General features: G+C 36.8%; 1 protein-coding gene across 1 annotated transcript; it reads left to right on the top strand.

Moving 5' to 3' along the window:
- The first annotated feature begins 1,535 nt into the window (after positions 1-1,535).
- On the top strand, positions 1,536-7,090 carry LOC125234071. Its single transcript, XM_048140256.1, has 2 exons — positions 1,536-3,292; positions 5,418-7,090. The coding sequence occupies exons 1-2, from the start codon at positions 1,670-1,672 to the stop codon at positions 6,849-6,851; spliced, it is 3,057 nt and encodes a 1,018-aa protein (XP_047996213.1). The 5' UTR covers positions 1,536-1,669; the 3' UTR covers positions 6,852-7,090.
- The last annotated feature ends 17,450 nt before the right edge of the window (positions 7,091-24,540 follow it).

Genomic DNA, 24,540 nt, shown 5'->3' on the forward strand with positions numbered 1-24,540 from the left:
CATTTTGTTACGATGGAGAAAGCATGAAGTGGCATTTATGGCGGACCTGGAGAAGATGTATCGATTCATAAAAATTCACCAGTCAGACTTGAAATATCAGAGAATACTATGGAGATGGTCCACAAGTGACCCAATCGAGGAGTATGCCTTGACCACAGTAACATATGGAACAGCCTCGGCACCATATTTAGCTGTCAGAACCCTGCAGCAATTAGCACGTGATGAACAAGAAAGCTATACATTAGCAAGCAAAACAACACTACACGACTTTTATGTGGATGACATTTTATCAGGAGCAGATAGTGAAGAAAAAGCCAAGATATTACAAGATCAGTTGATAAACATGTTGAATGCCGGAGGTTTTAACCTAAGAAAATGGTCATCGAATAATATAGAGTTATTAAATAACATCCCAGAAGGAAGTAGGGAAGACGACATGATAAAATTACCACAACATGAAACAAGAAAATCACTAGGCGTGATGTGGTCACCAGCAGAGGACAACTTCCACTTTCAAATAAAAATCACCAATACCGAAAAATTAACAAAACGATTTCTTTTATCCGAAATTTCCAAAATATTTGACCCAATGGGTTGGTTGGCGCCGATCATAATAGGAATGAAGTTACTAATTCAAGAGTTGTGGTCAAATGCAATAGATTGGGACACACCCGTAGACGAAGCCATAAAAAAGAGATGGGAAGAGTTTTATACACAAATCAAAACGATTGAAACAATTCGCATACCCCGTTGGATAAAACATAAAACCACAACAATCGAGTTACACGGATTTTGCGATGCGTCAGAAAAAGCTTACGGAACGGTGATATACAGCCGAATTAAGATGAACGGCCAGTATTATGTTTCTTTGTTACAAGCGAAATCCAAAGTGGCCCCAAAAAAGACTAAAAGCACACTGCCCCGACTAGAGCTTTGTGCAGCACATCTATTATCCAAACTAATAATAAAGGTGAAGGACGGCCTAGATTGTGAAAACGTAACAATCCATTGTTATACAGATTCCATGATCACTATCGGCTGGATCAAAGGTGAAGCAGGAAAATGGCAAACCTTTGTCGCGAACAGAGTATCAGAGATTCAGAGAAGTACGTCAAGTGAATGTTGGAATCATGTGAAAACTACAGAAAACCCAGCAGATGTACTGTCAAGAGGAATAGAACCACGAAAGTTGGAACATCATGAGCTATGGTGGAAAGGGCCCAGCTGGCTTCAAAATGAGGAGATACCACATACCAAGACCATAATAGAGAAATGCCAAGAAGTTAAAAATAACCACGTTACGATTACAGAAGACAAGAAAGAAAAGAAAATATGGGAAAGATTTTCACGGTTTCAACGCATGATACGGGTTCTGTCGTTTTGCTACAGAATAACACAAAAAGAACAAAAAGGGAACATGTTAACGTACGTTGAAATACAACAAACAACAGGCAAAATCCTTAAACTAGTACAACAGGAAGCCTTTGCTGAAGAATATGAGGCATTATAAAACAATAAACCAGTCACGAAGAAAAGTAAACTGCTGTGTTTGGATCCATTCATAGGAGACGATGGGTTAGTAAGGGTGGGTGGACGACTACACCACTCACAGTTGCCATACAGTCAAAAGCATCCAATTGTTCTACCGCACCACCACCACGTATCCAGAATGCTAATTAATGAAGCACATCTTCAAACGTTGCACGGTGGGAACAAGTTGACAATGGCAGTCGTAAGGCAGAAGTATTGGATTTTGGGATTAAAAAGAATGACAAAATCTAGCATCCGCAACTGTGTTAAATGCATACGGTATAAGGCAGCCACGGCATCACAGAAGATGGGACAGTTACCAGAACCCAGAGTAACTCCGTCTCAAACCTTCAGCCATACTGGTGTCGACATGGCAGGACCAATACAAGTAAGGACTACGAAAGGCAGAGGGAATAAAGCTACAAAAGGCTATATCGCAGTATTTGTCTGCCTTGCAACAAAAGCCATACACCTAGAACTGGTAGGAGATTTATCCACAGAATCATTCATTGCTGCGTTGATCAGATTTAAAGCAAGACGTGGCCACATATCACATATATACAGCGACAACGGAAGAAATTTCGTAGGTGCAGCAAGGATGCTACACACGCAACTATTAGAAATCATGCAATCACCGCACGTCCAAAATGCCGTAACTACGATGGGAACACAATGGCATTTCAACCCACCCCTCGCACCTCACTTTGGTGGGATTTGGGAGGCAGGAGTCAAAGCAATGAAGTATCATTTGAAGAGAGTAATAGGAGAGTCAACATTAACATACGAAGAATTATCCACGCTCTTGAGCCAGGTAGAGAGCTGTCTGAACTCAAGACCCCTTTGCGCACAAAGTGATAACATCAATGACAACACCGTATTAACACCAAGCCATTTTCTCATTGGAAGAGAGGCAGTGGGCATCCCTGATCCAATAAATGATGTTAGCACAAACCTTCAACAGCGATGGAAATTGATTCAAAAAATGAAAAAAGATTTCTGGAAAACATGGAGTAGAGACTATTTACATCAACTACAGCAGAGGTATAAGTGGCAACTAGATCAAGGAAATATTAACAAAGGAACCGTGGTTCTAATAAAAGACGAAAACGTTACACCGAGTCAATGGCCATTAGCAAAAGTGATAGAAACACACCCAGGAGCTGACGGGAAAACAAGAGTGTTAACATTACAAAAAGCACCTGGAAATTGTTTAAAAAGGGCAATCCATAAAGTAATTCCACTACCCAACAACAAGGAAGATATAACAGAGACTCAACAGGTCGTCGTCAACAGCAATGTAGCACAACTAACACCAGTCAATGCTACATCAGATCAATCAAACAGAACCGTTACAAAAGAATCACGAAGACAAAGCAACAAACGCACAGGTAGAAAATACCCTTGGACATTGTTCATAACCCTGTTTACCTGTTTTATAAATATGACAACAGCAACTTACACAATAAAAAACATCAACGAAGGAATTTACGTGGAACACGTAGGGTCAGCGACAATCGACAGAGGAATATTCCGGATTCAAACCAATTACGAAAAAAGTAAAATAGGGAGAGATGTTGAAGATATTCGAGGAATCACCGCACAATTCAAACATTACTGTGACGCAGTAACAAAAACTAATACGGAAATTCACTGTGCCCAATTATATCACCAGTTGTATGAAGGGCAAGAAAGACTAGAGGAAATCACTAATCTGATCTTGAATATTGGACAAATCAGAAAAAAAAGAGGATTATTCGGCCAAATTCGCTCACTCACTTCCTTACTATCCCAGGAAATGATAAAGTCGCGATTTCTGAACTTACCTTTTATGAATTTAACCGTTACAGTTCGTCTATATTTAGCTTTCAACATGTGAATGATGAGACCGTTTCCAAAATTATTATGCAAATAAAGTCAAATGCCCTAGGTGCAGATGGCATATCACGCGACATGATCTTATTGACACTTCCACATACCTTGAAAATTATTACAGCTCTAGTAAATAAGTCTATTAAAACTGGAGAATTTCCTAGTATGTGGAAGGAAGCTCGAATCAAACCAATACCTAAGAATAATAACCCGGCTGACTGCAAGGATCTCAGACCAATCAGCATTTTACCATTTCTCTCCAAAGTCATTGAAAAAATTGTTTGTCAGCAAGTAACGGAGTATTTAAATGCTAATGGGATTTTGCCAGAAAAACAATCTGGGTTTAGAGCAGGGCGTAGCACAGCGACTGCACTCCTAGATGTCGTCGACGACTTTCTGACAGAGGCAGATCTTGGAAACGGAACTTTATTGGCGTTACTGGACTTTTCACGCGCGTTTGACACAATTAATCACAATCTACTAATATCCAAGCTTGCCTACTATGGGTTTGACTCTGTTGCGTTGAAATGGTTCTCTAATTATTTGAAAGACCGTACTCAAAGAGTAGAACTCTGCAATGAAAGTGGTATTAATAGTTGTTCTGCCGCCTCGCTTGTTCCGCGCGGAGTTCCGCAAGGTTCGATATTGGGGCCAATATTGTTCATTTTGTATAGCGCGGATATAGTTAGCTGTATAAAGAAATGTAACTACCATATCTATGCGGACGACCTCCAACTCTATTTGCCATGTCGCCCTAGTGAAACCCTCTCCGCGGTAGATGAAATTAACCGGGATCTGAGCCACATAGCTGATTGGTGCTCACGACATAACCTAGTCTTAAATCCAAATAAATCAAAGTTTATGGTTATAGGCACAAAGAAACAAATACAACAAATCAATAAGTTTGTGCCACAATTGAAAATAGGAGATAGTATCATTGAACAAGTCATAGAAGCCAAGAATCTAGGAGTGATCATGGATCAAAACTTAAGATTTCATAATCATGTTTGCGATGTTGCTAGGAATTGTTTCTATAGGCTTAAGGTTCTTTATCAAGTTAGAAATTATTTATCCATAGACCTTAGAATCTCACTATGTGAATCACTTATATTATCTAAACTTAATTATGCTGACACGGTTATAGGTTCCTGTCTTTTATCTCACACAAAGAAAGTAATTCAGAGAGTTCAAAATGCCTGTGCTCGTTTTTGTTTCATAATCCCACCAAGAACTCACGTAACCCCGTATCTTAACAGAAGTGATCTGATGAACATGGAATCCAGGCGCTTTCTCCATTTTGCTTGCCTACTATTTGGTGTTGTAAAGTATCAAGCACCTCGATACCTGTATGACAAACTTCGATTCTTTCAGCGCCAAAGGCTTTCTACGCTTCTCATATGTCCTAAACACAAAACAGCAGCATTTCGGGGCAGTTTTAAGTACACTGCCACGAAATGCTGGAACAACCTACCACCACCTTTTAGGCAACTTGCTTCTTTACTGTCTTTTAAAGTAAAACTAAAACGTTATCTTCTTTCTAAGCAAAAGTCAATGTCAGGGTGATTGAAGTTTTGTAATTTTTATAGCTTTCATCTGCATAGTTTCCAAATTGTTATTTAACTTGATTGTAGTACAAAATTCTTAAAATAAATATAAAACAAGAATAGCCACTTAACTTGTCCTTTCTCTTAATAGACTAATCGTCATCATTAATTGTTAGCGTCAAAAATTTTGTGAAGTACATATATGTATAAAATATAGGTATATAACCCTATATATAGTAATTATAAATAGCTACGTGCAACTACGCTCCCTACAGGTGTTCACGGAAGACCAGCGTCGGGTACTACTCCAGTAGGACCGGGCATTATGCTGAGTGTTCACCTTTTTCAGTGTAATTACCTACAGTGTACATGTTAGTTATAAGTCTTCTTTTTTTTCATCTCATTGTGTATGCATTGTATAACTGTGTTTTTATACTGAAATAAATTATATTCTATTCTATTCTATTCTATCAAATGTTGACGTCAATATTCGGGGTAAATGACGAGGTCTACAAAGACATAGATACGTTACAAGGGAACCAAAACAAGCTGATAGAGGCCGCCAATCATCAAACCAAATTCATGATATCAACCATCGCAACAGTCAACCAAACAGAAGAAAGAATAGTAAAGAAGCTAGAAACATTTCAGACCAAGTTAAATCAAGCAATACAATATATGAATAATGTGAACAAATGGTACAAAAGAATAGATATCAATCGCGTAAACATCAACATTCTTCACATGTATCAACTCGCAGCACACTACATAGATGAGGTTATAGAACACTACGCCAGACTTCAAGAAGCATATTTACATCAAGGAACGATCTATGATGTACTACAACTTAAAGAAGTTAACCAAATTCTGACAAACGCCAATAGCAAGCTACCAACGAAGCTAAGAATAGTGCAAAATCAACTAATAGATACGAAGGTCACAGAAAACTCAACATACATAAAAGTATATGGGTATTTCGCATTACAAGATATAACTAAATACACTTTGATTCACGTGACACCAGTACCAAAGCAAGATAAAAAAGGAAAAGTATACAGTTTAGAAGTATATCACAACATAATTGCGATCGATTACAATAATGAAAATTACTTCGAACTAGAGACAGAAGAATTTAAAGCATGCCTCAGAAAGAATACCGAATACATTTGTTACCCGACATCAGTAAAAAATATGCAGGAGAATAAGAATTGCATTATTGATCTATTATTTAAGGGAACTGAGATGGTCAACTGTAACACGAGAGAACTGAACCTAACAACAACTGTATGGAAACAATTATATATGCCAAACACTTGGCTAATCATGACAGCAGAGTCAGTAAAAGCGTCAATCATTTGCGATGGAGAAAGAGAAGAAATTATGATCCAGAACACAACTGTCATCCATATTGCAGAAAACTGTATTATCAAAACAAGAAGAAACATTCTAGCAGCAAGAAGAGCTAACTCAATATCGGTGTTAGCAACGTTCTCAAGACAAGCCAACTTTTCATTGAATACAAACGAAACAACCAATCAAATAGAAGATTTAACCAGAGATGAGGAAGTTCTTGACAGCTCCAGAGACATATTTAAACATCTCACTAGTAACGAAAATTTACTCCAAAAACAATTAGACAATACAATTTGGAAACAGATACAAAATAACTCAGTAGCAATCAGTCTCGGTTCGTCATTAGCAGTCTTTAGTTTAATGATACTAACAGTTTGTTATGGTCCACAGGTCCTGGTACAGATCCGTTCCTGCACAACCAGTCCGCAGTCTGCTCCGCTGCCCGCCGCCCCCGCCAGGTCGGCTCCACCGAAACCCAAGCGCCACAAAACAAACCCGACGAACAACAGCAGCCAGTTTGAAGAAATAGAGTTACGTCCGATACAGCCGCTGTAAAGCAGCTTCCCATCACTCCCGCTGCCGTCGAGAGTCGCCAGGATGTTTAGACAAACAGATTTCGTCAGCGCATCGCGCTGATCCGCGCAAATCAATCTAGGGCATAAGCCAGCACAAACATAGTGTAGTAGTTGCACTTTACACGGATGGAATACAAATAAGATTTACATATGTGTGCTATAGGTAATATTGTGTATATAAGGAAATATAATTTGTAAATAAATCAGATACCAATTGTCCGTTGGTGTTTCACTACCTCCATACCTAAAACCTCTGCTTGCTCAGGGCGACACTCTGAGAGTAGAGACTCCCATCCATCACCTTTTTACAGGTACCCTTGCTGTGGCATAAGACTCCTTTAGCCTTAATCGGTCGTCTGAGCCTGGGCGATCGGCAGCAAGTATCCATCCAACCACCTTGATCCCCCCGTAGGGAATCCGTCTGTTACCGATAGGTCTCCCGGTACAGACATCCTTGTCATAGAATAAGTTAGGGCTAGGGAAGTAGGGACTTAGGCCAATAGGATCCCTTGCTATCGCCTCCCACCTTATTTTATGCAGTCTGTGCAGGCACATGCAACGCCTAAGTACCATTTGATTCCATATCATTTCAGTCCATTTAGTAATCCAGGTACTCGGCCTTAGCGTGTGGCTGTACACAATATTCAAAAAAATTTACCATTACTCTGTTAAAAAATAATTAACCAATTAATCTACACAAAATTGACAAAGAAACAAACTGCAAATGTCCAACACCATACAACACAAATGCCTCACAGCCTCACATTTGCAGTTTGTTTCTTTGTCAATTTTGTGTAGATTAATTGGTTAATTATTTTTTAACAGAGTAATGGTAAAATTTTTTGAATATTGTATAACTGGCTTTATTAATAGTGTGTGAACCTGCCTTAGAAATCTATATTATTTGTGGTCATGGTTCGTTAATATTTCTTGTAAGTGGGTAGCTTTTGCACATTTTAATTTTTTTTTTTTTTTTTCCTCAGTCACCCGTTGACCACGAACGCTGTAAAGAGTTCGAAACGTCGGGATGTATTTTAAATTCATTATACGCGATTTAATCCGTTTCCATAGTTTTATTTCATGAGTAACTATCGCGGTAACCGAAGACAATATTAACTTTTTTTAGGGTTCCGTAGTCAACTAGGAACCCTTATAGTTTCGCCATGTCTGTCTGTCCGTCCGTCCGTCCGTCCGTCCGTCCGCGGATAATCTCAGTAACCGTAAGCACTAGAAAGCTGAAATTTGATACCAATATGTATATCAATCACGCCAACAAAGTGCAAAAATAAAAAATGGAATAAAATGTTTTGTTAGGGTACCCCCCATACAAGTAAAGTGGGGGCTGATTTTTTTTTTCATTCCAACCCCAACGTGTGATATATTGTTGGATAGGTATTTAAAAATGAATAAGGGTTTACTAAGATCGTTTTTTGATGATATTAATATTTTCGGAAATAATCGCTCCTAAAGGAAAAAAAAGTGCGTCCCCCCCCCCCTAACTTTTGAACCATATGTTTAAAAAATATGAAAAAAATCACAAAAGTAGAACTTTACTAAGACTTTCTAGGAAAATTGTTTTGAACTTGATAGGTTCAGTAGTTTTTGAGAAAAATACGAAAAACTACGGAACCCTACACTGAGCGTGGCCCGACACGCTCTTGGCCGGTTTTTTTATTTATAAAAACCTTTCAGATTTACATTTTCAATTTCTACACCCTTGCGGGTGTTTATTGTACCTGTATTTTTTAACAAAATAACAATGAAATTACCTGCTTTCAAATAGAGGCAAAATGGTTAAAATTGGTTCACGCAATAAACAATTATTCCATAAAAATCATCTTCCATACTAGCTCGCGCGCATTAGTTTACTCAGTTTGCCGATAGATGTCCCTGTACGTTGAACGCTCATTTCCTACATCGCGGTTTTCCTAATATAATGCGGTCGGTTCAGAAGCGTCCTTGCGACATGTCGTAAGTCGTAAACTATTGAAGTCGAATAGTCTTGATTTTATTTGGACGTTGTCTAACAATAAAATTGTATATTAAAATATTACTTCTTATGTGGCAAATTGAGTCTTGAGGGATTTAGTCAAATCTGTAGAGTTCTATGAATAAAATTTTGATGATTCAACAATTGAAAGTTTGTACGGAACCCTCGGTGAGCGAGTCCGACTCGCACTTGACCGGTTTTTTATTTATTTATATGAGGCTCCCTTATTTTTCATATTACAGAGAAAAGTTTTAAAATAATATTTTTTAAATTTTTCTAACGTTTCTCATTCTTTAAACTGGCAACTGGCCTTGAAGGTCATTTATTACTTGCACTCAATCGAAGTGGACCTCACAGGGATCGTTACACCATCTTTATGTCCCATCAAACATAAATGACGTAAACGACAATGAAAAACCGGTGCGAATTGGGAATTTACTGCTCGGTAATATGGTTCAGAATTAAATGAGTTTGTAAATGGATGTTATGTGGGGAGTAATTTTTATGAACTAGACTACAACGAAGGCTAGTAAATAAATAAGACTGATAGCCGCCAAAGCTAAACGTTTTGAAAATCATCATGGTGTATTCGCTACGTGCATGACGGTGTCGTCCTTTTGCTGGCTTTTCCCTATTGTATGGGATTAGATTAGTTCCAACGGTTGCCACTGGCATTAACGTTGAACATGCCCATATGAAGACGAGTATTTGTGACAAACAGCATTACTCTCGCAACGCACGTTGCCAATAAATAGTTATTATATTAATGGTTTATTAAGTTAATATTTCATTTAGATATGACATAATGTGGAATTTGTGATATGATAACTGTATTTGGTATAAATTATGAATTTGAAACGCGAAATCGGAATTGGTTGGCACATTTTTCTGTTAGCGTATAGGGTTTGATGACTTGGCACTGGGTGGAATCTGGTGGAATGAAAAGCTGAACAGTTCAGTGTAAGTTACTTACACTTGCAAGTTATTGCTGCAAGATTTGAGACGCAACTACGGGTAAGAGTGAGTGGCAAATATGTGCATCTCTTTTTTGCATATACCTTTGTGTCAAAACTTGCAGCAATACCCTGCAGGTATACATTCAGTTAAGGGGTAAATCCCCAGTTCCCCCATATACGGCCCTGTGTAGACCGCACACAAAACACGTGCTCTATATATCGTCACTACTTTAAAAAAAAATTGTATCTTCGTCTGCCAATGAAAAGAAAATTGTAGTAAGTATGTATGGAATGCATATAGACTTATTGCGTTTTAACTTTGAGGAGCAGCGTGAGATACGAGATTTTTTAAAAGTAGTGACGATATGTTCTTCGTCTTAAATATTTAATAGCCACTGACGGCACTGAGACTAGGAGTACCAACAGTACCAACACCTGCAAACAAATATAGACTCAGACCCCACTTACATAGGATCTCTAGTGAACGATGACATTTTGTGGAACCAGCGTTTATTATTTGATGTCTTGATTAAATTGCGGTGGACAAAGGAAGTTGGTTGAATTTTTAATTAACGGAGAATTTAGTGAAGTTGTGACTTCTTTGGAGAATATTTCATCTGGTGCGCCTTACTTTACTTATTTCAAGTGACTTGGTTTTAAGGTGTCTTTCTTTTCAATATGGATATTTTACCAACATAGTAATTAAGATTCCAAAAGGGGTCCTTCGTGCTATTTATTATTATTTTACGAATCGTCACAGAAAACAAAGTTCACTTCTTTACGCCGAGAAAACTAACTGACAGCCCCGCGCTCGCGCCGCCGGGGTTGCCAACATACAAAAAATATATCAATCTTTGGGTAAAATTATGAAATATTTAACATTGTCTTAAAAATATTATATAAATAATTTGTGAAGTTATGAGATTCTTAACAGTCGACCATCCTGACCCAGTGCCTGTCCCAGGCACAACACATGGATAAAAGGAATCAAACAAGCTTTAACAATTATTTTTAAAATTAACTTAAATTAACTTGTAAGTTAACTTGTAATCTACCCGAAAACTTGGGATGAACGTACCCTTGAACAGAACTAATATAAAAAAACTAGTTGAGATCACTCGAACCCAGCTGGATTAAAATGTTCTACAATCGGTCTAGTATCAGCTATTCACAAATCAAGCCATTATGTCAGGTTAGTAATTCAATCAGGATAAGTTAGTAGGTAGCGACGAACCACTACATAAATGACTCAATACAGTGAATAGAAAGAGAAAATATATTTATATATATATATGTATATATCTGTACATCCAGTGCAACTCAACTGTAAGTACCTCTGGCCCTCTCGGCCATCCTGCTTTGTTAGAATGTCCTCATTCGTTGGACATTTTGTAGCCTATAGCGTATTATACCTGCGCGATAGCAGTATAACGACCTTCTTTTGCTGAGCTGCACTGAATCCACATTTTACAAACTTATTTGGGACATATTAGGTAAATTTATTCTAAAACGAGAAAGAGCACTCAGTATTCCATCTAATTTAGCAGATAATTAATACACGACTATTTCCCGTTTTCTCTCTTGCTAAATAGAGTTGGAACGCTGGAACTACATTTAAAAACATACATTGAAACAATGGAACAACATTAAATTGAATATGAAATTATTCTGACGATACACAAATAAGAGAAAAACACAAGATGGAATTTCTTGCTAAATGAATCTCATAGTTTCTTACGCCCGTTATGGTAACAGCTAAATTATTTTGAATTTCTTATAGTCTACATCTTGTTTTACAAACACAGATATTTATATTGCATATATAACATCAGATTTACATATCCCAATCTTAAAGTAGGTTATTGCATAATATTAAATTAATCACTCATTGGAATTCCTCATTGTGCATATAATATAAACCTATAACTTTAAAATAGATTCCAGTCGCAACTGTTCATTCCCAGACGTTACATTCCTATATAATTTTGTGCCAAAAACAATATCTCTCCTATAATTATTACTAAAACTAAATAGACTCAATTTACAAAGAACACACAACAACATATATAATAATCATAATAAACAAACGAGTTGTATTGCACGGACCGTTACTTTGACAGCTAAAATAAGTTTTATAACTCAAATAAGTTGTAATAAATTTAGAAACCGTGCATTTAAATCTATCACATACTTATTTAATTATGTGATCTTATTTTTGTTTCATTATAGCTTATTTAATATAATTTCTAATTAATCTTGCGCTTTGCAGTTAAAGATATGTGCTTTTAGTCTTATAAACGTACTACAATATCGTGAAATATGCATCCAATTTACATTCGTCACCTCGACTACAAAAAAAAATACAATAAGAGAAGTAGTCTAACGGATAGGCGTCTGTCTTCAGCTTTGAATAAAAATGATGAAAAAGTACGATCGTTGTACGTCAAATGTACCGCGATGCCGATAGAGATTACCGCTCCATAAATGGTTTTCACATGTGCAATAAGCATATCAAAATCGGTATCTTTCTTGACATCTTCCAACGTGCTAAAGTATTATTTATACAGAACAAGCTGCGTGTATTCACATCCATAATGAACAATTACAGGCATGGGTCGTTAATATCTGCCATAGCTCAAGTATCATAGCCTAAGTCTTCATTCCGATTCAGTGATCATAGTAGGATGTAAAATTGTGTAGATTACCAGATATTATTATTGAAAATTAGAATATTACAACATACGGAATCAGTCTATAAGATGTTGTTCCTAATTTTTAATGACTATAATGGGAATGAAGTCTCGACGCTTTTACCTATAGCTAAAACAGATTCCATTTGTTTCAACGAGGTTGTCACGAGTTAGAACCGTATCTAGTACAGCCATTCGTAGCACAAATCCAACATAAATTGACCCTAAGACCCGTTTGTTCATTAAAATCTACGTAGCTTATACACTTTTTTTTTTTTAATAAATAGTAAGTTTTATCAACCTCTATGCAAGTAAACACTAAGCACTAGTGTAAACAAAATCATAATTGTAAGTAAATAAATACATTATAATTCTATAACAGGATACAGCTCATCTGAATCAACTGCTAAATTTTGATTAGTTCCAGATAATAAATCATACAGCAACTAAATTATTGCACCGTCCACCAGATAATATCTACGATTCTGGGAACCTCAGAGTGTTCTCAAACAGTTTAGAGCCCTTTATACAAAATAGATTCTAGATCAAGATCTTTATATATGGGTAAATTAGGATTTTTTTTTTTGAAATGTTATTGTAAAGATAAGAATAATTTATTAATAGGAAATATTTTGAAAAACCATGATATCAATATCGTACGGCTCCACACTTGGCTAAACCTGTCACGTGGCAGCCGTATCGTATCAATAATCAACATAAAATAGTAATTGTTTAAGATGTCATATATGACTCAAGTCACTTATATTTTATGAATACACTATAAATAAACTAAAACTACATTAGTGCCATAATTACGTGCAGATACGCAAAATCACTGTATATTATAATAACTATGGAGTTAATTAAAATGGTCACAGGTAATACTAGTATTAATATATTTATGTAAGGTTAATGCGGCCATACCAGTATGTCCCGTAGATGTGGTTCTTCAAGTGTGGTTCAAATGTGCCACTCTCAAACAAAAGGTACCACATTATCGCTTAATCATAGGTAATTTGTATAAAAACACGAGCTAAGCTAGCTGATACTAGAGCAGTTTTATGCTTACTTATAGTGAATTACGCCTACAATGCAATGCTAAAGCATTGTCATCTGAAAGGCAAATCCCCAAAATGAGCCCAAAAAGCTCACCTATACTTTTCAATCACTTAATTACAAGGAGACAGAAGCTATTCTAAGTAATGGTTTTGTAATGTACGTAAATAATAAAAATTTTGCGAATAACAAATGTCCTGTAAATTGCAAGTTATATTTAAGTACCAAAAGTCAGATCTCCGATAGTATATAGATCTAACTCGCCTCGTTATAATGCCCAAAACTTTATTTCCGTTGTAGATTTTTTTTTTTTGCATTTCGCATCTCATATAAAATATTATCATTTCGTCACTACTTCATGACTATGTAAAAGTGTTTTATCTTTGTTCTTTAAATTTACTAGTAATACGAGGTTTTTAAAGGAAATCCCAAATACGAATACCGCAATTTAAAATTAACCTAATAAAAAGACAAAAAAAAAAACAGCAAATTGAGTATCTAAATTTGACATAAAATTAAATTTACTTTAGGAGGTGTACGTCCAAATAATTCTGAAAATAGTTTGTTTCATATGCTAACTTACAGTGAAAAATGACCATACAGTATGCAGCATTCGAATTATAAGGGAAAGACTTAAAACTGCGACTCAGTCGATATTCCTAAATATTGTATTATTAGTCGATATTTCAATATCATAGAATTTAAGCTTGTTATGGACGCAAAATTAAAATTGTAGATTATCATACATAAAATAGTACGAAAACGTCCTGCGCTAAGCCAACATGCAGTCTCAGCGTTTACGACTAATGTTTTTTTTTTCTTCACCCCCCTTCAGCCAGCAACTTATACAACTGAACGCTGAATTCTTGTCCACCTCAAGGATCCATCCAAAATGAATAATGGTAGAAACACAATAGCCCATCGTATCCGCTTGTTTAAGGAAATATCTCGCCGGCTTGTAAGAAAGAAGAAAGACACAAAATAATCATATAACAAATCAGAGACATTATGTTCTGTGCAACGAACGTCTCGTCATGATATGATCAACATTAGTAAGTAACAACTTTCAGGGCTGGACACCACGAGTGCTCTTGCGCAAGCAGTGTTCCAACTTATTTCTAGAAAAATAACAATCTGGCTACCGCTTGTAACCAGCTACTTCAGTCTCCGTCCAGTTAAAACACGAATTTAAGGAAATTTATCGAACCTCTTCGTTAGCTAAATTTCTCTGAAGTAAGGTACTCTTGTGTGCCCATTTTAGGATAGAATAACAAATGTTGCAAAATAAAATTACCTACTAAATAAAATAATAACATATTCGTGGTGTATAATGTCAAAATGACCAAAAATCAAACAAGATGAATACCTAATTAAGCGAGAACATGTCACTTGGTTCAGATCAAGTTCTAAAATGAACATTTCACATCATCAAGTTATCCATAAAGATGTTAAATTCTTCAAGAATTTCAAGACGATATTAACTCTGAAATTTCATTATTGAATATAATACTGATTAGTCTGCTTACCGTTTACCATCACCTCACATGTATAAACCTTTAGGTGTCGTTCAACGTTAACGATAGAATGTCAGACTACCACTTACACAACCGGTGGTGCTGTGGCCTCAGTCCTGTGTTACGGTGAGATGACTGGCTACCGTTTGCGCATGCTTCGGTCTCATCCAGTATGATCTAAATGATCTGGCTAACGCTTGCACACACCAGGTGCTTTGGCCTCGTCCAGTATAAGCTAAATAATCTGGCTACCGCTTGCACACACCAAGTGCTTCGGCCTCGTCCAGTATAAGCTAAATAATCTGGCTACCGCTTGCACACACCAGGTGCTTCGGCCTCGTCCAGTATTATGATGAAATGACTGACTACCGTTTGCCACACAAGGGCTCCGGCCTCGTCCAGCGTTATGATGAAATGACTGGCTACCGCTTGCCACAAAAGGGCTTCGGCCTCATCCAGTACAACTGTAGTGGTGTTATCTGAGATAAATTTCAACAATTATAAGTAGACACAAACATAACAACTTCACAGTTTCACATAAACTTAAGCAGTTCAATATTCAAAACAATATAACAATATAAAAAAAGAACAATCAATTTCCTCAAATTAAAACACATTGTGAACTATATGACGGTGTCGATATTTATGACGTTTATCATGAAAGTCACTAATACTCTCACTACTACTAGATAAATGCTTTCGAGAATTACTTCTCCTTCGACTATAGCGCTCAGACGAACTTGAACGATCTCTACTTGTTTTCACGTATTATTATGGCCCACCCTGTATACGTGCGATAAAAAAATATTCGTATCAGGTATAAACATGGCACTAAGTGGGTCACCACGTGCAAACGCATCATTGCCCACCCTGTATATACATGATTAAAGAAAAACCTTATTTATAATAGTCATGGGAACTATATGGGTCACCATTTATAAATGAATTATGGCCCACCCTGTTTGTGTGATCAAAAAAAACCTTATTTATTATAGTCATGGGAACTATATGGGTCACCATGTATAAACGCATTATGACCCACCCCGTATATGTGTGATTAACAATTTGTATCAGATTGTTTGGTTGTACTAAAATTTTATTTGACGGGTATAGATTTATTTTAAACTACTTGATGTTAAATCAATTTAACCCTTAGGTACCGCATGCAATAGTTCGTTTATCATTATACATTTATATATATATTTTTTTTAATGCAGTTTTGAGAATTTAATAATGTGTAATACCAACAATATGGGTCGACCCGTGGACCGTAGGAATGTGGACATCCAATTTAATAAAGATGGACGAAAACATTATGTATAAGTGAAATTGTTCTGTCTTTGTTTTATTAGAATCTTAATGTCAGAATGTAAAATATATTATTTTTTTGTTATTGTTTTGAGTTGAGGATGATAAAACCCAATAAGCACTAGTTATTGAATGTAGTTAGTATAATAAGTACTTGATCAGTTTAATCCACTAAAATATTCTGATGAATAATTCGTAAGTATAACTAGTCACTTTTATTTTAGTTCTATATAAACGTTAAATGTAAAAAATTCCTATATATAGAAATAAGTAAATAAATAAAAACTAAAACTAAAAGTCCCTGCGGTAAGGTGTCGCAGGCGCTGGCTACATTACCTCGCTGGACTGTCAAACTGATCCGTATATATTACATGATAATGTCATAAGCTTTTGGCAGAATCACTTAATTGAAACTGTGTGAAGCCACCATTAACAAAACCAAATCAATAACCAACGAGTAAGCCACTTTCCCGCTATGCTACTGTTTGTAATGGATTGTCTTGCTATATTCCTTCATCTCAAATACTATTTAGGATTTGAAAAATTGTACACTAGCATCTTGACGTCTTGAGGTAGCAATTGCAAGCAAAATTTCATTAGCCCAAATTGGCCCGTTGAATAACCGGATTTCATAAGAACTTATTTATCATTATTGTATTTTTATTATGAAATCATAACAATTTAACCGAAATATATGCTAAAACCCTATAAATATGAGCTCTATATGCAGCTCTAAAGTTTTTGTAATGACAGTTAAGTAGATAATGTACGCTTGGCACATTGTGCAGGCTACTATGCAGATACAGTTTTTATTATCTATTACAACTCAGAGGACTTCATATTGTGATTTATTTACTCAATATAATTTCATTTGAATTATTTAGAGCATTTTACATTCCTGTTGTGTTTTATTCATTGACAAATTGTATGGCTGTAATTACAATCATCCAACATTCATCAATGATATTATTAACCATTTTAAAGTAAATCAGTGTGTAAGAATATTACAATTATGGTTTAATAACAAATAAGCTTTGGTACGTAACACTGACTACAAGGCCGTAACTGAAAAGTAGGCTACTACCGAACAACAATATGAAAGGAAAGAACTCTTTGACAAAGCCGGTTATTACCAAGTGTGCTAATGAAAATAAAGTTAAATATAAATCATTGCTAATAGTGACATGATTATTGTTGTATTCACCATGTTTCTCAACATAATGAATAGGTAGAGCACGCTCAGTTCGCTACACATATTATCGATATTCGTGGGTGACTTTTCTACGTAATTTAGTTACTATGCTACGAGAATATCTTAACCCGTAAACAATAACACAAGTTACTTAATCCACCTTATGTTGAATCGAGGCTCGAGTTTGTCCGAGCTAGTAGTAGAACATAACTATTTTCTTGCAAATAACCTCAAATATTACGACATTTTCTGTTTGCTTTCAGGGCACAAAACATGTTATTTATGTTAATTGTTCAGTATATCAGTAACCCCCGATAACTACGATCGATAATTAAGTACGGAATCGTATGAGTAGCAAGCCGGCTCAGATTGAAAAGAAAAACAATTCTTACATACCAAGTTGTCCTTGATCCTTTACTTACAAAACACAATTCTGTGGGTTTGAGAACTTATGTCACTTCTGAATTTTTACCAACATAGTAATTAAGATTCCAAAAGGGGTCCTTCGTGCTATTTATTATTATTTTACGAATCGTCACAGAAAACAAAGTTCACTTCTTTACGCCGAGAAAACTAACTGACAGCCCCGCGCTCGCGCCGCCGGGGTTGCCAACATACAAAAAATATATCAATCTTTGGGTAAAATTATGAAATATTTAACATTGTCTTAAAAATATTATATAAATAATTTGTGAAGTTATGAGATTCTTAACAGATAACAGTTATGGCAACCATGACCATAGCCTGCATAGCATCTCAGCTGAAAAATCGGTAAACATGAAGTAATAATATTAAGTACCTACATAATTATTTTATGTTTTGCCCATCACGTGTTTCGGATCACCATCACGGATTTAGCATTGCCCTATAAATAGTTATTGGTTTTACAAGATTGTTGTTTAAACGCACGTGGCAAAATTTAATACCCGAGCTAGCGAAAGATTCCAATATTGATTCCATTTCTTTAGATTTATTTAATAAATGTGTGCATTTGTATTATAATAATGTACTTCCAATATTATATCAGTATATTGATTCCAATATTCGCGCGAGCGTAGTAACAAGGCACGTAGGTTAAACAAACTTTGCCACTGAGTGAAACACAAAAATTTTCACCGCACCAACATGAACATAATAAGGACTATAAAACATGAAACTAAATCAAATCCATCAATTTATTCAATCAAAATCATCATTTATAATCTACCAGCAAAATAAAATCTACCAGCCAGCTTAAGACATCAAGTTAAAATTTGTATGAAGTTACTTTGCTCTCTTGTGAATAAAATGCAATTTTGCTATCTGTTTTCGAATGGCAAAAAGAGAGCCTTTACTAGTTGGTGTGGTTAAAAATAATTTCAGATACCAAAGATCCATACATTGTTATTAGCTAAAAAAACACTACCTAAAACCTATGACACTAATGAAATATAACGGGTACACAGGAAGCAACAATTGGCCACTTGCCTATGCGCCCAGGGTGCGTAGCCGAATGGCACAAACGCTCACGAAACGCTCACGAAACGAAACGCTAGTAGATATCTATCCCTATCGCTCTTGCGTATTGGCGCGACAGAGCCGGACTACGTTTCGTTTTCGTTTGGCGTCGGAGAAATGCCATTCGGCTACGGGGCCAGGTATCGCAGTGAACTTCGCAACAATGATTAATTCACTCTCGAAGTGAAACTTTGTACTTTTTTGTAATTCATTACTCGCTTGACAGGTTCAGATAAGGTCTATGAAATTTTATATAAAGTTTCAAAATCTCATAACGTTTTTGTGTAGTTATAAACGGTAATAATCATCCTAAGTACTTTGCGTTAGGGCATTTGCTATTCGATAAGAAATCAAATAGGGTTAGTGGGCTGTCAAATTCCATATAAAATGGTGGGTTAGTCTCGGGTTAACCCTTCATTTTCGGTGGTGCAAGTCACCCTAAAAAATATAGATATTTTTTTCAATTTAAGGAAGCCAAGCTCAAGTGGGGTTGGGGGCAGGATTCATATATGTCGGATGCATCCAAATGGACCATAATAGCGTTCGAATAGGCACCACAAATCACCCAAGGCTAAGGTAGGCCATCGGCGGAAAGACCTGGGGGCCGATTTTTGAGTCTCACGGCGTTCGAATTCAGAAAATTGTCACTGAAAATAGTAGGCAATTCACCGTTTTCAACCGGTATTTTAGTGACAGTGAGACTCAAAAATCGGCCCCCTGGATTCATTTTGTGGCGATTGGCGTGAGCGCGCACAAAGCCGTGACGAGTGGCGGAAAACAGGGGAGTCCTTTGCCCAGCAGTGGGACACATTATAGGCTATGTGACGACCGGTCTGCCTCAGTCGGTAGTGATCCTGCCTGCTAAGCCGCGGTCCTGGGTTCGAATCCCGGTAAACGCATTTATTTGTGTGATGAGCACAGATATTTGTTCCTGAGTCCTGGATGTTTTCTATGTATACAAGTATATATTTAAGTATGTATATCGTCACTCAGAAACCATAGTACAAGCTTTGCTTAGTTTGGGGCTAAGTTGATAAGTTAGCCCCAAACTAAGTAAGTTAAGGTTAGTAAGGTGTCGGTATTAATTTATTTATAATAAAAATAAACAAGTAACTGTCGAGTTGTAGGTGTCCATTCGTACGGTAACCGCTTACCCTTAAACGGTCCGTATGATTGTTTGTCACTGTGTGGTATGTCAATTTTAAGAAACAGGTTGTTAATATCTTACAGGTATTAGATTCCCGTGGAATCGTTTACCTTCTCACTAGAACCCATATTGAACAAGAATCACAGGGTAGATCAGTCACGGGCAGGTAGGAGCGGCCCCACATTAATCACCCCTGCTTAATATGCGCCCTGACGGATGCGCGGTAGAACCTGGCCGGTTATTTCAACTGAACATGTTTGAATCGAGACATGTAATGAAAGTGACATGGCTGTTCATGTCATGGGCACTCATGGGCAAGTCTTGAAATTATTTTACGAAAAAGAAATATTGGCCTTTTAGTACCGTAGTTGGGCTAAAACTGACTTACAAACAACGATAAAATGTATGGTTTTCTGTTTCTCTTGATCTTAATATTGAATAAACTAAATGAAGAAATAAATATCGGAGGACAGCTCGGACCGTTTTCACATTATCCGATCCGATATCGGATGTCGGAAGGATTTTAAAGGCAAAAATCAAAGATGGCGCCTTTAATGTATAGGATATCGGTCCGACGTCCGATATCGGATCGGATAATGTGAAAACGCACACTCAGATCAATCTAGCCTCAAAAAAAGCTTACGCGTACTATGTATGGGTACTGGGTATGGGTGCTAGGCGACGATATACATATGTACATTACATTACATTACTACTTAAATATTTTTTATTATAGAAAACATCCGTGACTCATGATCATGAACAAATATGTTGTGTTGTATCACGCAAATAAATGCCCTTACCGGGATTCGAACACAGGCCCGCGGCTTAGCAGGCAGGGTTACTAAGATACTACCGACTACGACAAAGCGGTCGGTCGTCGAATAGAATTTATAGAATAGGAAAACCAATAGAATTACCTTCTAAAAGGATATTAGTCGAAGTGCCATCATTATGAAAAACGGTCCAACTATCCAGGCAACGACAGTTCAGAAGTGTCTCGTTAGAAGTAGGGACAAACTTCGGGCTGGGACAATTTGTATCTGCGACCAGTGAACAATAAAGACTGATAAGTCACTATAAAGAGGTACAGTGACCAGTAACAATTATTTATAAGTATAGGATTTACATACTTTATACTAAGAATCGTATTTCATTTTTTTAGCGCCACCTATTAAATAATATCATAACTATACCGATGATGCCTACAATTTTTTTTTCAAAATCTGTATTGACGTGATATTACCGTGACGTGATATTAAAATAAAGAAATACTTAAAATGTCATTATTTCTTATAAAAAACAAAAACATGCAAAAATATTTCGGGAAAATAATTATGATTTTAACCACTTCCAGACTGCGCCATCTAGTTTTAAGCCTAAAAGGCCCATACATACATTTCAGAGGTACGCTTATTTGTATGGGCTTTGTCAGTCCAGTATTAAATCGTTTTTGGTGACCAGTAAAGAGTGCCGATGAGAGGAGATATTATGACATTTATGACAGGATCGTTTCAGTTTCGGTATATTTTCATGTCGGGTAACTGTTGGGACTATACGTATACCATAATACATTATACATGCCAGTAAATAAATCCTTTATTGAATAAATAAGCAAATAAAAAAAAAATAAGTACAATAAAAATCCACAGCACAGGCAGGCTTCGTCAAATATAGTATCTATGTCATGTCAAGTAGGTTATTAACATATACCTGTTATCTTTTGTACACAGTTTTTCAATAAAGTGTTTCTATTCTATTCTATTCTATTCTTTGACCTAAGGTTTCGTTTGGACGCAAAAACTGCCGAATCTTTCAGTTGTCTCGATTCTTTTGACCTACTATATAAGTACCTACACATAGTTCCATTTAGCTCGGATTGTGCTAAGCTTACTACACTTCAGAATAGAAGTAGACGTTCTTCTCTTCTTCAAATAAGACTATTAAAAAAATTATGTTATTTTTAGTAACCTTTGCCGTAATACAGGTTTTTAGTAAAAAAATATGACTTATGACTTAATAAGTTCTTCTCCACATCACAGAACTACTTACGTATGTCATTTTATGAGAGGCAATTTGTACTAATTCTATATGGTAGTAGGTACTAGTCAGAGTACATTTTATTTTGCGTTTTTAATACAAAACATCATTCAACAACGTAGATAACTGTGTGATTTTAATCAGTTTTTCGTTATATCTTGTGAAGTGGACTTCTGGTGGTGTGAGACTGATAGAATTACCTTAAATTTTATTTTCCCCTCACTAGCTCGGAAACACGTGTTTTGTCCTTTAATACCAGTGGGTAAAAACGCATTTTATCCACTAGTGGGTAAAGTAATTTGACCTTGAATAAAGTCAAACTAACTGCTTTAAAATTGATAAAAGCAGGTGAATCTAGTAATAAAGATGATTTACCACCTGTGGAACTACTGGAAGCAGTAATAAACGCATTTTTTGAGTTGTAGTTTCCTCGCTATAGTGAGGGGAAAAGTTTTGTGTTACACTCGGGTGCAAATGTATTTTACTTCTCGTGTGTTAAAAAACTCGCAAGTTCAGGATTCTATTCTCGAACCACTCGCTTCACTCGTGGTTCAACTATAGAATCCTTTCACTTGCTCGTTTTTCAATTCCACACTCAGCGTTAAAATAAAACTTTGCCCCCTTGTATAACAAATAACTATTAAAACTACCCTACTTCTGAAGCCACAACAATGTGCTTTATTTTATTTTCTAACCATTAGTACAGAAACTTCTGTAAACTGTACAATGTTTGTCCTAGAACTAAACTATGTTTGGTTAACCAGGGAAGCAAAATGGCAGGTTTAACTCTAAGTACAGAACAAAGTGAATTGTTTACGAAATAAAAACCGGCAATAAAACTATCTGGAGGAGGATAACTGGGGACGCTAAAGACTGCCGCTTACACCGAAGTCAACACAAGAATATTACATTATTCCTTTGCTATCATACTTATTTTATGAGGCTGAGGAACCGACGGATGGCGGGATGGTAAGCGATCACCGCAGCCTAACGGTCGCCGTCACCGCCAAGTCCTGATGGGTACCAATACCAGTCCAATGTCACAATCGCTTAGGGTCTCCCCAAAACATATCGGCTTTCGCCGGACAAACATCGCTCGTTAGTATAAACATGCGTAAGGCTGCGGCTGTGATCAGCGACGACGAAGCGTAAGCGTTTCATACTAACGAGCGAGTTTTGGTCGGTTTGGGAAACCCTACGTAAAACTACGTAAAATATCTGTGCTAAAAAAAAGCGCTGTTGGCTTAGCGGTAAGATCGTGCGACTTTCGATCCGGAGGTCGCGGGTTCGAACCCAGCTCGTACCACTGACACCGTGGCTTGCGTGGGCGACGGTCGCGCGATGGTCGCGCGACGGCGATGCGACGCATACGAAATCAAACCTTATCGATATGGAAGTATGAGACGCGACGGCGACGGTCGCGCGACGCAAGACACGGCGTGAGTTTTTCTGAACTTATGTGCGAAATATCATTTGATATTTGCCAGTCGCTTTTCGGTGAAGGAAAACATCGTGAGGAAACCGGACCAATCCCAATAAGGTCTAGTTACCCTTTGGGTTGGAAGGTCAGATGGCAGTCGCTTTCGTAAAACTAGTGCCTACACCAAATCTTGGGATTAGTGTCAATGCGGACCCCAGGCTCCCATGAGCCGTGGCAGATGCCGGGATAACGCAAGGAGGATGATGATCTTTGCTAATACAATGCTCAGGCGGTGATAGAGGCTGGCGCATATAAAACACACGTGTCGGTGTGACAGCGAGCCAGGTTTACAGTAATCTTCCATTTGAGGCAGCGATTTGTCTAGACGGATAGCGAGCTCCGCCAGATCCGCCGAGATCGCCTATTGCATTGTTTCCAGAGCTTTCACGACATATTACTCCACTTATAATACTCCTATAAGTAATTCTTTCTAAAAAGTTGCCTCTAGATAGACATAAAGATGGACTGCTTACTTAATACTCTAGTTTTGTTTACCAAAAACCAACAAATGAACGATTTTTGATGACGGTTTCATAATACCACTAGCTTTTATCCGCGGCTTCAGAAAGAGACAAAAAGTAGTCTATGTCACTCTCCATCCCTTTAACTATAGCCACTTAAAAAATCACGTAAATTCATCGCTCCGTTTTGCCGTGAAAAACGGACAAACAAACAGACACACACACACTTTCCCATTTATAATATTAGTATGGATAAGAATATGGTCTAATATCTACAGTAAAACGCGTAAATATAAATTGCACAAAATTGTATCTTTAATTCAAGAAAAGAGGTCTAT

The sequence above is a fragment of the Leguminivora glycinivorella genome, chromosome 15 (assembly GCF_023078275.1).
Source record: "Leguminivora glycinivorella isolate SPB_JAAS2020 chromosome 15, LegGlyc_1.1, whole genome shotgun sequence".
Lineage (NCBI taxonomy): Eukaryota > Metazoa > Arthropoda > Insecta > Lepidoptera > Tortricidae > Leguminivora > Leguminivora glycinivorella.